The sequence below is a fragment of the Haemaphysalis longicornis genome, unplaced genomic scaffold (genome assembly GCF_048455015.1).
Source record: "Haemaphysalis longicornis isolate Haplotype H1 unplaced genomic scaffold, Haemaphysalis longicornis Haplotype H1 scaffold_1, whole genome shotgun sequence".
NCBI classification, from domain to species: Eukaryota; Metazoa; Arthropoda; class Arachnida; order Ixodida; family Ixodidae; genus Haemaphysalis; species Haemaphysalis longicornis.
The window spans coordinates 74,103,499-74,117,482 of NW_027526203.1; the positions used below are offsets into that span (position 1 = coordinate 74,103,499).

General features: G+C 45.1%; 1 protein-coding gene across 2 annotated transcripts in view; it reads left to right on the forward strand.

The window, feature by feature from the left end:
• Positions 1-13,984, forward strand: part of LOC144177635 (nuclear factor NF-kappa-B p100 subunit-like) — a 184,530-nt gene that overhangs the window by 51,766 nt on the left and 118,780 nt on the right. For both annotated transcript variants that reach the window (XM_077705272.1, XM_077705273.1), the window contains exons 4-5: positions 1,445-1,599; positions 12,724-12,818. In XM_077705272.1, the coding sequence (XP_077561398.1) occupies positions 1,445-1,599; positions 12,724-12,818 (250 nt within the window). The remainder of the gene's footprint in view (positions 1-1,444; positions 1,600-12,723; positions 12,819-13,984) is intronic.

The window sequence follows — 13,984 nt, forward strand, 5'->3', positions numbered from 1 at the left end:
AAAAAAACCGCATTGGGGCGGTTTACAAAGTATTTAACGTAGTGTAGTATATTCTCTGTCATCAAGCACAGCCACCTCGGCTGTCACTTCCATTTGTTATCAAGCATCCCGGCGTGGCATTATTCTGCTTAGGAATACGGCATGATAACGTATGCCTCGTTTGGCGTTCGTGCATACTTTTTGAACACGAAAATTGTACAAATAAGTGCTATCAACCACAACAACAACAAGTATCATTCACAAGGAAACACGGCTAAAAGAGCATGGCCGAGGCGGCCAATGCGGCCGGAAGTCCAGGTATGATGTTTTTCAGCGGTTTTCGCCCGCGCTTTTCGGTCTTCCGGCATCGCGCGGCGAGATGGGGGCGGGGCATCGGGCCAATTTTGTTTGCTCATTGCGTCGCTTCTATTGCATGTATTGCGAAAATATTTCGTACACGTGAACTATTCAATGTGTACTTGCTGCTAGTCAACTTTTCTTTTAATTCTAAAACCGCTTCACCTTCCCTTTAACACTCTTGAACGAAAGGAGAGAATATGGAAAGACAGAAACCTCGTTAGTTTTCACCACCATCCTTAGGAACTAGCTGTCCACTTGATCAACTGGAGGCTGAAGTCCTGTCTCACCCGCTGTGGTGGCTCAGGGGCTATGGCTTTGTGCTGCTGAGCCCAAGGACGTGGGTTGGATCCCAGCCGCGGCGGCTGCTTTTCAGATGGAGGCGAAAAGTGAAGACGCCCGCATTCGAGATTTCGGGCCACGTTTGAGATCCCTAGGTGGTCGGAATTAATCCGGACTTCTTCACTATGGCATGCCTCATCGCCCAGGTGTAGCTGCACCATGTTAAACCCCATAATTTAAAACATCCCGTCCCATTCTTCTCCCATCTGCATCTGCTTAAAAATCCTCTTGGTTGTTTGTTGTGGGTTGTTACTGGGTAAGGAATACGTGTGCAGTAACTCTAATGAATGACAATATATAGGGAACCGGAAATGGTTGTAGTAGACATTGTGTTCAAGCTACGTTTGTCGTAGTGGTGTTTGAGTGTACTGAAAAAAAAAGAGAGAAAACAGAGACTTGGAGCAGCAGTACTTGAGTGCTAATGAGTCGAGTGTCACATGCTATGTGGGAAGTATTTGAAGCCTTGGATTTTGCGTACCTGTACCTATGTACTTGGCATTACTTGCGTCCAAACGGCACTGAGAGATAGTGGCAGGCCATCCAGCTGATCAGAGCACGCTGTGAGACCATGGTTCGCTCCTCGTAAGGGGCAGCTTCACACACGTGGACAGGCAGCTGCAATTCTTTGATAGCAAGATGGCAAGCTGGGCGAGTTGGTATTGGTTCATAGTTTCTTGCACTGGTTATTTTATATCACCATTAATTCTTTGGTAGTGGTGCTTCAGTGATGCCTGTGCCCTGAGCCCAGTTGTGGGGCCAATTGCAGCTGGACAACTACAATGCGGAGCTGCCGCACCGCATCAAGGCAAGCCTGGTGACCGCAGAGGACCCGCCACGGCCACACGTGCACCGCATCACCATGCGGGGCCAGGATGAGGACGACTGCTGCATCGTCACGGTGCGCGAGGACGGCAAGGCCATGTGAGTGTGGCGGGGGTGGCATGTCGGAGGGGGGGGGGGGCTTCCATTAACTCTTTCTGTGTTGGCGATTCCAAATGGAATCGCATAGCTCTAGTCGCTGTAGCACATAGAGAACAAAGCCAAAACTTCTAGTTTTGGGGGGGAATTGTCCTTCAAGGATGACATTTGCTATATACACCACCATTGTAGCGTTTTATCTGAACCTGACACTATAAAGAAGAAAAAGCTCCAGTGAACACGAAATTACGACGTCGAGGCTAAAAAAACCAGAGGCCCTAGTTGCATTCCCAGGCTTGTAAATCTGTAAATATGTGCACAGTGGGTCCCATTTTTTGCTTGTAGGCTCATGTGGTCGTAAAATTTAGCAAAAGGGGAAAAAATTTTTTCTGCTCAGTTGCATTTTTAATTTCCAGATGTCTTTAATTGTTGGCCTCATTAATAAATCAGTAATTACGTGCACTGCCAGCTCTATTTTTCATTTACGGGCTTAGGAGAGCTGTAGAGTTAGTAGAACACAGAGGAAATATTTTTGTGCTTGAAAAAAAAGAAACATTGGGGCTGAAAGGGTTAAACGAGCCATGAAGACAAAACACAAGTTTGTGTTATTAGAAAGATTTCGTGTTTTATAGTCCGAATGCAAACAATGCTTTATTCACTCAGAAATTAATTAAGTTGAAATTCTGATTTTCCCGCTAAATTGTACGTTTTTGTGGTCTGTAATGACATCACAAGGCCTTGTTTACCGTTAGTGAACCTAGATGGTGCCACCACACCGCACCAAGCCGTTTTCTTCCTTTGGTGTGTTTGTGAACGTATTTGTACCTGGCTTGTTTTGTTCATGGTGACAATTGTTTCGTGAAACATGGTGCTCGCCCGACAAATACGGTCACATAAGACATCGCCGCTTGCGTCAATCGGCCAGTGTCGTCTGAGACAACCCCAAAGCCCCGTAGTGCTGTGCAGCTAAACCAAGCATAGCGCGCGCAGTACCAACAGCAGTACACATCAGTACTTCTATGTTTACGTGTGCTTTCGTAACTTCCACTGTCGGTCCCACCATTCTTACTGCTTTAAAAAGAATGTGGCCTAAATTTAAGTGCAAATAGCCCGTTCGGCAAGCTTATAAGCTCTGCCTAATTTGCGTTTGCTTTTGCCGGCCTTCACCGAACGAAGAGCAGGCTGGTATGACATCGTAGGTTCTGTTGCGTGCGGGAAATGAGGGAGTGGGTCGCACGGCCATTCTCTTTTTTCCTAATTATATAGCTTATTTGAGCGAAGTTTACATTAAAAGTGGTGTCAGTATGATTCTAACGAGGCAATCTTTTGAATTAACCAAACTTGTGTTTTCTTTTCATAGCTCCTTTAACTCTTTCGTTACCACGCCTATTCAAATCGATCACCGGTGATCGATGATTTATATTGCCTATTTCGACATGTTGTAGTTGTTTCTCGTACACCTAATGCGGCCAGTGGTTAGTCTAGGCACTGCCCTTTTAGAATTAGTTTAAATTTTCCCGCTCCAGCGACATTGAGATTTTTGGCGGCATTTTTTGCGAGCTGAGGTGCGCGTGTTTTTGACGAAGGGGGCATGGCTGCTGCACTTGAGAAAAAAGGATGCAGGTCATGGTTAGGCTGCATTACCATAATATTTTTTTGTCAAAAGGCTCCTGGCAAGTCAAATACCAAATAATGGGGTCAGCTTTGTAATCCGACAGCGTTGAGAGGTGATAATTACTTGAAAATGGCCCCAACTATTCACTATTGATCTCTGGTTCGGACAAAGGGCAGCTTTATTCTCCCAAAGCTTAATTCTGATGGTCCCCCGCATGTCTAGCAAGTGTGACTGCCACTTTCAACCAGTTTCCAGCAGTTTCGGTTTCGTTTTCGCATTGCGAAATTCATATTTGGCACTACTACGCAGTTACCGAACTACAAACTCATTTGCCATGGCGCCTCCGTTGCCCGCTACTGCTCCTCAAAACAAGCATGCCGCTCGCGCTTCCACTTTATCTACGCCTTGCTTCTGCGATAAGAGCTTCCACTGAAAGTCAAGCGATAACACTAAGTCGTCGGGCATCAGTTCAGACGAGAAGAACACTTCCAATTGGCCTTGAACACCGCCAGCTGTTCACCGGCCAGTTTCGGTTTCATACGAGGGTATTTCCGGAGGTCTAGTGCCGCTTCTTAGTAGAGCTGTCTATTCTGACAAAGTCTCCAACAGCCTTGTAATTGTTTCTCTTCGAAATTGTTAGGTGGCGCTGCAACGTAGTAGGCTTGCAATGCTGAACTCTCTTCATAGCATGACTGCGGCTTGGTGAAAGCTTCCTGGGCACGATTCTAGCGCATTGTACCTTATTCCTGCAAGCAGGGCTACAATAGTGAGTCAGAACATGATAATAAACTGCAAATGAAAGTTCTGACTGATAAGTAATCATCAGAACGTCAACAAGCATCCACCAAAGAGTTTGGTTGTCAACTTCAAGCGGATTTTTTCACATCGCTTGCTTGCTTCACTATTGTGCTGGTTATAATCATTGACAAGGTGTTTTTACATCACGTGGAGGCTAATTTAGGCCTTTAATAATGTCAAACCAGCAGATTTCTTCTGGAGAACTATCCAAAATAGCAAAACTGGAAATAGAGGTTGGGCTTCACCACATGGCACGGGCACCACGTGGGCTAACATTTTCTTTTATATCTGACAAATTGTACTGCGCAACTCAATTTTTTTTCTAGAATGGGTTTTTGAAATGTCTACCTAGAAAATGTATATTCTAAATTTTTTCTACTACTGGTGGTTTATTATACACAACTTACTTTTTTCCTATTTTCTTCGACGCGTGGACAAAAATTTCGAATTCGATAATTTTTTTCGGGATCATTATTTAGGAAAACATTATTAAAACTGGTGTCGTTGGAAAGCGCGTGGAATAATCTGCATTTTATGTCACTGCAATGTGTGCCTAACCAATATGTATAGCACAAAAAAATGTTTTGTTAGACCCTTCAAAATTGGTCAATTTCCCGCGGTAACGAAAGAGTTAAAGGGGCGTGATGACAACATATAACTTTGTGTATTTGGAAAGAACTAGCCCGTGGTAACCCTCTCAGCTCCAATCCAGCCTTTAACCCCCGGTGGAGGAAAAAAAATGCTCTAAAAAAAATGTTAAAAGAACAACCTTGTAATTGATGCACATCAGTATAACAGAGAGAGAGAGAGAGAAACAACCTTTATTAGAGCCTGCTGTGAAGACGCGGCTAGTACGTCGCAATAGCTGAGCCCCTGCCAGGCCTGCTCACACAACCTCCGTGGAGGCGGCGCTTGCAGGCCGTTGGCGTTCGAGGCCAGCCATTGCCAGCTGGACAGCCTGGAGTTGGTCTTCGTAGTTTCCTTTCTTCATGGCGTCCATGAATCTTGGCGAAATTGTAGTGTTTCTGGCTTCTTGCGGGTGATTTTCACAATCCCATAGGATATGGGCCATGGTGGCTGTCTCTCTGTTGCATAGTGTACACATATCACTGACATACACCTCTGGGCAGATGTGTTTGGCTACCACTGGAGTCATTAATGAACAAGTCTGTAATTGTCTATAAATCACTGCTTCTTGTCTAGTTAGGTTAGGGTGTGGTGGTGGGAAAGTTCGGCGATTGATGCGGTACCACTCGAGAATGTCTCTATATGCAGTGAGTGGCTCCGTTGCCACAGAATGCTCAATATGACAAAGCAACGTGATCAATATAATCTGCATGCATGCTTACCCTGCTTGTGTCTGTTATGGCGGTACACAGGTTTGATAAGCAGCAAAATGCCACACAAGTCCGATTCCTGCGAATGCAGCAAGACCCTGAATTTAGCCGTAAATTGGGCGTAAAAATAGGTCACGGATCACTTTGTTGTTTACAACCAGAAAGTAAGGCGCTGATGCTAGGTTTAAATTTTTGATAGGACAAGATTTCTGCATAACGAAGAGAAACACTGATCTTAACGTGAAACATGGTTAAGTAGCGCGGTAAGGACGGGACAAAAGTAGAGACCACACAGGACTAGCGCTAGTGAAACATGGTTAAGTAGCGCGGTAAGGACGGGACAAAAGTAGAGACCACACAGGACTAGCGCTAGAACTCTAGCGCTAGGACTCTAGGACTCTAGCGCTAGTCCTGTGTGGTCTCTACTTTTGTCCCGTCCTTACCGCGCTACTTAACCATGTTTCACAGTTAGAACCAACTAGCCCACATTTACGCGTTGATCTTACCGTCTTGGTTACTGAAGTTAAACTGTATTTGCAGCATAACGATGGGGATTTCTTTTTTTTGCAATAATAACGCATATGTGGGGAACATTTTATCATGCGAAACAAGCCTGTGCCTATCTCTTCTTGTCCGAAAAATATTCCCTTTGCTGTCATTTCTGCACATGCAATGTGCAGCAACTGCCCACCCCTGCCATGTTATAAATATTTCCACACTATACACATTGTGGAATCAAGTGTGGTAGAGCCATTAACTCTTTCGCTACCGCGCCTATCAAAATCGATCAATTTGATCGATACTTTTGGGAGCGCCTTTTCATAGCGTTCCAGACGTTTCTCGAACAAGTAAAGTTGTTCGGAGTTAGATCAGAAAATGGCCTTTCAAAATCAGTTTTGTTTTCATTTTGGCAACGGAAACGTGATTTTTGACACCCTTTTGAATCACCTGGGTGTGGAAAAGGGGCGTGGTCATCGCGCGTCACGGCTAGCAACGAAGAATGCGTGCAACTCGTAATTACTCTGCACCAGCGCTTGTTTTTTGCTATCAGGGCGTGAATGGGGAACTAGCAAACAATTTTCAATCGTCAGGTTCGCGCTCTGACAGTAATAATCCCGGAAATCGGCTGAAAATGTCAAGCAGTGCCTGGTTGCAAAGCTACTTTATGATTTTAGGCAGTTTTATTGCCTTTGCGCAAGTTGTTCTAAGTACTGTGGTAGTTCTACTTACCCCAGGACCATTCGCAAACAGTTTACAACAGTTTCGGTTTCGTTTCTGCATCGCGAAATTCATATTTAGCGCTACTACGCAGTTACCCAACTTCAAGGCTACCTGCCATGGCACCTGAAGCGTCCGCGACTGATCCTCGAACAAAGCACGGCGCTCCTGATTTCCCCCCACCCTAACCCGATTTCTGCGATAAGAACTTCAGATGCAAGTCAAAAGGTCACACCCAGTCGCCAGATATCTGTTCCGCCGAGGACAGCGCTTCAAACCGGCCTTACACTGCCAGCTGTTCGCCTTCCAGTTTCGTTTCCATACGAGGGTATATCCAAGTGTCTAATGTTGCTGCTTAGTTGAACTGTCTATTCGGACGGAGCCTCTGATAAGTTTTTTTACTGTTTCATTTGAAAAATGTTAGGTGGCGCTGCAATAGAGGAGGCTCGTTGTGCTGATCTTTTTTAGCGTGTAACTGCTACTCGGCCAAAGATCGCAGGGCACGATTCTAGCTCATCGTACCTCATTTTTGCGGGCAAGGCTACAATTGCGAGTAAGAAGATGATAATAAAGCTCAGCTTTATGTTTTGAGAGATAACTGACCGTGAACGACAACACGCATCAGCCACGGCGTTCCGTTTTCAACTTCATGCATGTTTTTTTCCGCATCGCGTGCTTGTCCCAAATATTGTGCTTGCTGTAAATGCAAAGTCAGCCATTGACAAGATGTTTTTACGTTATGTGGGGGCAAATTGGTGCCTCTGATAACGTCAAACCGCCAGATTTATTCTAGGGAACCACCCGAAATTGCACATTTTGAATTAGAGGTTGGGCTTCACCGCATGACACGAGCACCGTGCATGCTAACATTTTGTTTTTATATCTGAAAAACTGTTCCGCGCAAGTCGACATTTTTTTTAGGGTGTGTTTTTGAAATGTTTCCCTACAAAATGTATATTCTAATTTTTTTCTACTACCGGTGGTTTGATATACACAACTCCTTTTTTATTATTTTTTTCGACACCTTGACAAAAATTTTGATTTTGATATTTTTTTTCACAACTATGATATATGAAAACCTTTAAAAAACTGGTGTTATTGGAAAGGCCGTTAAATAATCTGCATTTTGTGCTCCTGCAAGTAGTGCCTAACCAATTTTTTAGCAGGAAAAAAAATGTTTTCTTGGACCCCTAAAAATTGGTCAATTTTCTGCGGTAGCGAAAGAGTTAAGTTTTATATAGATGGTATTCGCTGAAAAGTTTAGCTGTCAATTTCTTCCCTTGGCAACACTGGAAACGGCCATGGACGTGGCACGACTTGTGCCACTGGCCCTGCATGTTGCAGAAAAAAAAAACACCGGCGTGAGTCGTCTGCTCTGTTTCAACCCGATTCTCAACTGTGGTGTCAACAGAGATGTTTTTAATCACACTCACATTGGACTTGAGGCGTTACTTCGTGCTCGGCGGGGTAGAGTTCGGAACGTTCGAACAGACACCATGTGCTTAGCACGGACAAGTACCGCCATCCCGCTGAGCCCGATGTACAGTTGAACCCCTTTATAAGAGACACGTACCGGGGAGCAGTTTCTGTCTCTTATATGAGATGTCTCTTATAACAGGATGGCAAGTTGGGCGAGTTGGTGCTGATTCATCTCGAAAACAGGCGCGGAAAGACGTAGACTAAGAAAAGTAAGCGCGTCGTCCTGTGTATTACTTTTCTTAGTCTACGTCTTTCCGCGCCTGTTTTCGAGATGTCTCTTATAAGCAGGGAACCATGTTTTTCCCTTACTAATCAGACCCTAGTTCAATGTGGGCACCGTATGACTAAAATAAGCTCTAAAGAATGCTACAGCATGTTTCAAATGATTCAATCTAATTTATGTTTGGCCCCCAGAATTTATGAAACAGTTCTGAATCTTTGTTTGCTTCACGACTGTATTTATACTGTTTTTTACAACCGATTCTACAAGCTTTTTTTCCTTTCCTTGTTTATGGAAGATGAATTGTAGATGTTGAGTTCACAAGCCTAATGAGTAGCCAGAGCGCGCAGCTTCTTCCACTGTGTGCTCAGGCTATTCATTACGCTTGCAGGACTCAAAATCTGCGATGCTTATTGATTGGGAGCTACACGAGTAGGAGAGCCCGCATGTGCGGTCGCACTCCATCCAATGGATGGCAGTAAGCTCCAACCACTTCTGTAAGTTGCATTTCCATTGGCAGGGCTTCTCATCATCATTTCATAGCTACCTGAACTACTCTGTGTTTGCTGAAGTTATAATAAATAGCGACTGCAGGCATCTGTCGTCCACCTGTGTTCACAGAATGGAAGCAACAGCAATTAGTGACTGGTGGCACTGCATCTAAATTAAGTTAAAATGTCTGTTACAAGCGAGATTATTGACTAAAGTTCAAGAATGACTTGTCCCTTATAACCAATATTCTACATCCGATGTCTGTTATAAAGGAGGTCAATTTAATGGTAAAGATAGGGCAGCCAACCATGTGGGTGAATAGTGTCTCTTATACCCATTTGTCTCTTACATCCATGTCTCTTATAACGAGGTTCAACTGTAACCAGTGCCGGCGCCCTCACATGGTTGCCTGCGTGTGGGCCTCTCCAGTGAATACAACCTATACAGGAGTTTCAACACATGAACACAGCAGTTGAATTCCCATGAGCTACATTTAGAAAATTTTAATGCAATGGAGCAGTCTACCATTTGTAACAAGCTCGCACCCATTGTTTACAGGTTAGATGCTGCTACACCAATGTCAATCAGAGAATGGGGACCATGTACAATGTAAGCAGGTTGTAGGAAAGTGGAGGGGTTTTTTATGATACAGCAGCTGTTCTGTCTTAATCATACATAGCCTTGAGGCGCTATTGTGGGAGGAGGAGGAGGTGGAGGAAAAACTCTATTGTGAGCCTGGTGATGTGGGAGTGGCTCCTCAATTCAGGAGACCATGGGGCAACCTTGCTGTCTCAGCTCTGGACACCAGGAGTTGCTGTGCATCCAAGCTGGCGCTGGTCGTCAGGTTCTCCCACAGCTCAGGGAGGGGAAGGGAAGTGGGTAAAGGTGGGAGGGCTGGGTTGTGTGCGCACCCCAAGCTCATGTGTATGAGGGTACATGGGTTAGGGCAGAATTTACATGTGGCATGTGGGTACATGTGGGTACATCCGATGTAGCCAAGTTGGGTGAGGAAAGGTGTTTGAAGCCTCCAGAGTATTACTTCTTCTGTTTTAGTAAGCTGCGGGTGAGGAGGGGGAAAATGTTGCCTTGATGTGCGGTAATGTTGGGTGATGTCTTGAAATGTGTGCAGGGGAACGGGACTTGGTGTTTCCTCAGAGGCCTGGGAGGAGAGTTCGCAGGCTTGTCTATGGGCAAAATTATTGCCCGTTAGTGAGGAGTGTCCCGGGGTCCACACAATGTCGATGTTCCTGTTGGGGGCGTGTTGAGCCAGGAGGTTCCACGTACATAGTAGAGGCCACGTAGCCTGATAAAAAGCTGCGACAGACGGCTTGCCAGTCCGTAATTAGGTAGAATCGTTGCGGGTGTTTGAGTGATGGCAAGGGCCACAGCAAATTCTTCCGCGGCCAAGATAGATGTGGTCTTGATTGAGGCGCAGGTGATGATCTTGTCTTTAGTGGTTGCTAAGTGATGGGACGGATCGGAGTAAGGGCTGGCATCTGTGTACAAAACATTAGGATTGTTTCCGTAGATTTGTTCTTGGGCTTGGCTACGGGCATTTCTTCAACAGGAGTGCAAAGGGGGATGCATATTTTTGGGAAGAGGGCGGACACGAATGGATTGACGCCAATTATGGGGAAGAGGTTTTCTGTCCGTGGTCTGAGGAGTTGACATTTTGATGTCCTGTAAAAGTGCCAGTCCTGTTGGAGTTTGAATTAGGCGGAGACGTTGGCTGGAAAGATGCCCTTCGATGAGTTCCGTGACCGAGTTTTGTGAATGTCTAATTGGAGCAGTTTAGTTGTCACGGTGGACATAGGAAGATTAAGAGCTTTCTTTATAGCTTTGCGGATGAGGTGATCAATGGCTTCCGTGCCACTTTTGCTGAGAGTTAGGTAGGGGGCGATGTAGATAACCCGTGATATGAGGAAGGCACGGATAAGGGGGAGAAGGTCTTCCTCCTTCATGCCGCGATGTCGATTGGAGATGCGGCGAAGCATGTGGGTAACTTGAGTGAATACTGTGGTGAGCTTGAACGCTGTCTTATCGTTCCGTGTATTGGCCTGGATTGTAACGCCAAGTATCTTGAGTGAAGGTCTGGGATGTATAAGCTGACCATCGAGGGTAATTTGAACTGATTCTTTGTTGGATGCAGGTGTACTTTTCCGTACAATGATGAGGTCAGATTTTTTAGGGGAACACCGAAGGCCAATTGATGAGGCATATTGTTTTACAGTGTCAGTGGCTTTTTGAAGGGTATCTTCAATTTCACCTGAAGAACCCGTGTCAGTCCAAATGGTGATATCATCCGCCTACAGTGCGTGATGAACACGGGGAATGGCTTTAAGCTGATGAGGGAGGTCTAGTAGAGCGATATTAAAAAGCAAAGGCAAAAGAACAGAACCTTGAGGAGTTCCTCGGTCTCCTAGGGTGATTGGATCAGATTTAACATCGCCTGATTGTATGATCGCCTGTCTGTGGGTGAGAAAATCGGCAGTGTAGGAGTAAGTGCGCAAGCCACAGCCTGTTTCGTTGAGACGGAAGAGGATGGCAGAATGAGAGACGTTATCGAAGGCTCCCTTTAAGTCCAATGCAAGAATTGCAAGAGGTGAATTTCGGGAGGCTGGTGTAGAATGCAAAGTAAAAGATGGTTTTTGTCTGAAATTTTTCTGGTGAAAAATGGGGGTTGCGTGGAGAGGCAAACCTTCTTTGTGTGAGGGCAACGCAAATATTCTAAAATTTCCTTTTCCATAGGGCCAGAAGGGGGGGGGGGGGGGGATATTTATTAAAGTGAAGCTTTAGTGTTTTCACTGATGGCGTCTGTAATGTGAAAATGTCAGGTGAAGTGAAAGACAAAAACACTTCCCGTGGCCGGAATCGAACCTACGTCCCTCACGTTATGAAACCGGCATTTATCCAATTGCTCCATTTTGACATGGTCCAAACTCAGCCCAGACTCAGATAAGAGCAGTCATGAGAAAGCTTTGCGTTCAACTATCGTCGTCGTTAGATGAAGGGGTGCATGATTTTATGGGAGGCTGTTCACCACGCACGTGTATCCACTATGTATAGTTGGTGTACAGAGCCATAGATAGTAAAGATAGTTATTAGGATTGATTTCTTTTACATGTTGTCCTTACGCCATACCCTTCTCCTTGTGTGTTTTGCTGGTGCTTTCCTAGAGGATGACAAGGGGGCGAATAGGGTTCCTGTAAGGAAAATTTGGGCTCACTGCAGTGTCATAAAATGTTGTGTCTTGGCAGGGCTGTGTGGTTGGAGAATGGAATTCAAAAGCAAAAGAGAGTCTGGAAGTTTTTGTGTGGCTGGGCATCCCTGGGATGGAAGAGGGGGGCGGGGGGAGCTTATGTTGCAAAGTTTCTGCAGCTTAACTTGTTTCCACTAGATATACTCTCCATTGGTCGCATAACCACCAAGTTCCGAAATGTATAGCTGACTGTTGGTGTCTTGTGCAGCTGCACAAGTCTCTTTTGTGTCCTGATTATGGCTACTAGTGTACACACTCTTGAGTAGGAGCATTTCATAATTGGCCCCATAATTGGGACCAATTTCTTTTGAACAAAAATTAACTCTGAACAAAAAAAAGGCATCTCATAACTGTGCCTACTTTAGGAAGTTGTTGCGTATGTGTGCGTTTGCGATTACAAGCTCTTCAACATTAACAGCTGCGATGGAAAATTTGGCACCCACCTCAATGCAGCCGTACGGCTACAAAGTAAAGCTGTTCAGCTTTCCTTCATAGCCGTACGGGTGCATTGAGGTGGGTGCCAAATTTTCCATTGCAGAAACTTACTCCACCCTGGGGATTTCCCTTAATCTGGTCATTTTACATTAAGAGCTGTTGCCCCACGCGTCAAGATGAGTGTTGCAGCATGCGACTAGGGGACCCGTTTTTGTAATGCTTGCTGTAGCGAGGCTGGAGTTGCAAATTTTCCGGATGCTTTGTCCCCATACAGGTTCCCCAGCATGTCGATCGTCTTTCAGCAGAAAAAGACAGTGGCCGATATTCTCTACCGGCGGAAGATTGAGAGCAGGCAGCAACCCTCACAAGGTGCGTGTGGCTGCGTGTGTATTCATTCGGTGGTCGCGAGTTCACGCAGAATGGTGTGTTCTTCAAAGGGGCACTGAAGTGAGCTCAATTAGGGGGGACATGGCTCTTAAAACTATTTCTTTTAGTTTTTAAGTAAACTCTGTGAAACTTCTCAGTCGTGCTGCTTTTCCACCACTGATTTCAAATATGACATCATTTTTTGAGTAAATCAATTAGTTCCCGAGATAATTTGGTAATTAACCATTTTTGGAGGAACAATAGACAAAACAATGTTAGTCATAGAACTGTAATCTTTATATTTTCCAACACTATGAACCCTGGTGAGTGCAATAAGAGAATTGGTTTCTTGACGCACCGCCTGGAACTAATTTTACAGCCCATTAAACTTTGGTGTTTGAGATGGGCATTAAAAATGGTTCCTTGTCACTGGTGCCACCAAGGTTTAATGAGCCATGTATGGGTATGCCATGTGCCGCCGCGTCAACCAGCCAATGATAGCGAGCCATTGCACAACCAACCTCCATACCAAGTACGCAGCATGTGTGCAGGGGGTTCGAGAGCACGAGGCCTCAACAAAGAACGTTCCGTCAGGAGTAATATGCTCAACGTTATTAAGGACTATCTCTCTGATCGCACATTTCGTGTTCGTGTGGGTAACGTGCTGTCTAGAACCTTTGTTCAAGAAAATGGTGTACCCCAGGGGGGAGTGCTGAGCTGCGCACTTTTTCTTGTTAAAATGAGTTCACTAAAAAATGTTCTCCCATGAACTGTCTCATACTCCACTTATGTTGATGACATCCAAGTTAGTTTTAAGTCCTGTAATTTATCGATATGTGAACGCCAAATCCAATTAAGTGTCAACAGACTGGTTACATGGGCTGACAAGAACGGGTTTATGTTTTTTTTTTTAATTGCGCCATTTTGCCACAGGGCATAGATAACAGGAAAACAATAGGCAAAACAGGACAGGGGAACGACAATGAAGGAAAGCAAAAAAAAAAAAGGAAAGAAAGAAAGACACACAGTGTGAGGCGGGCGCACTACAGGAAACTATAGAGTCCAGTTTCGGAAATAAATTCCAACAGTTTCTTGTAAAGTGGGCCGTGCGCCCACCGATGAATATCTGGAGGTCGCCCTGGGCGATGTCCTGTGGGCCCCATGTGTCG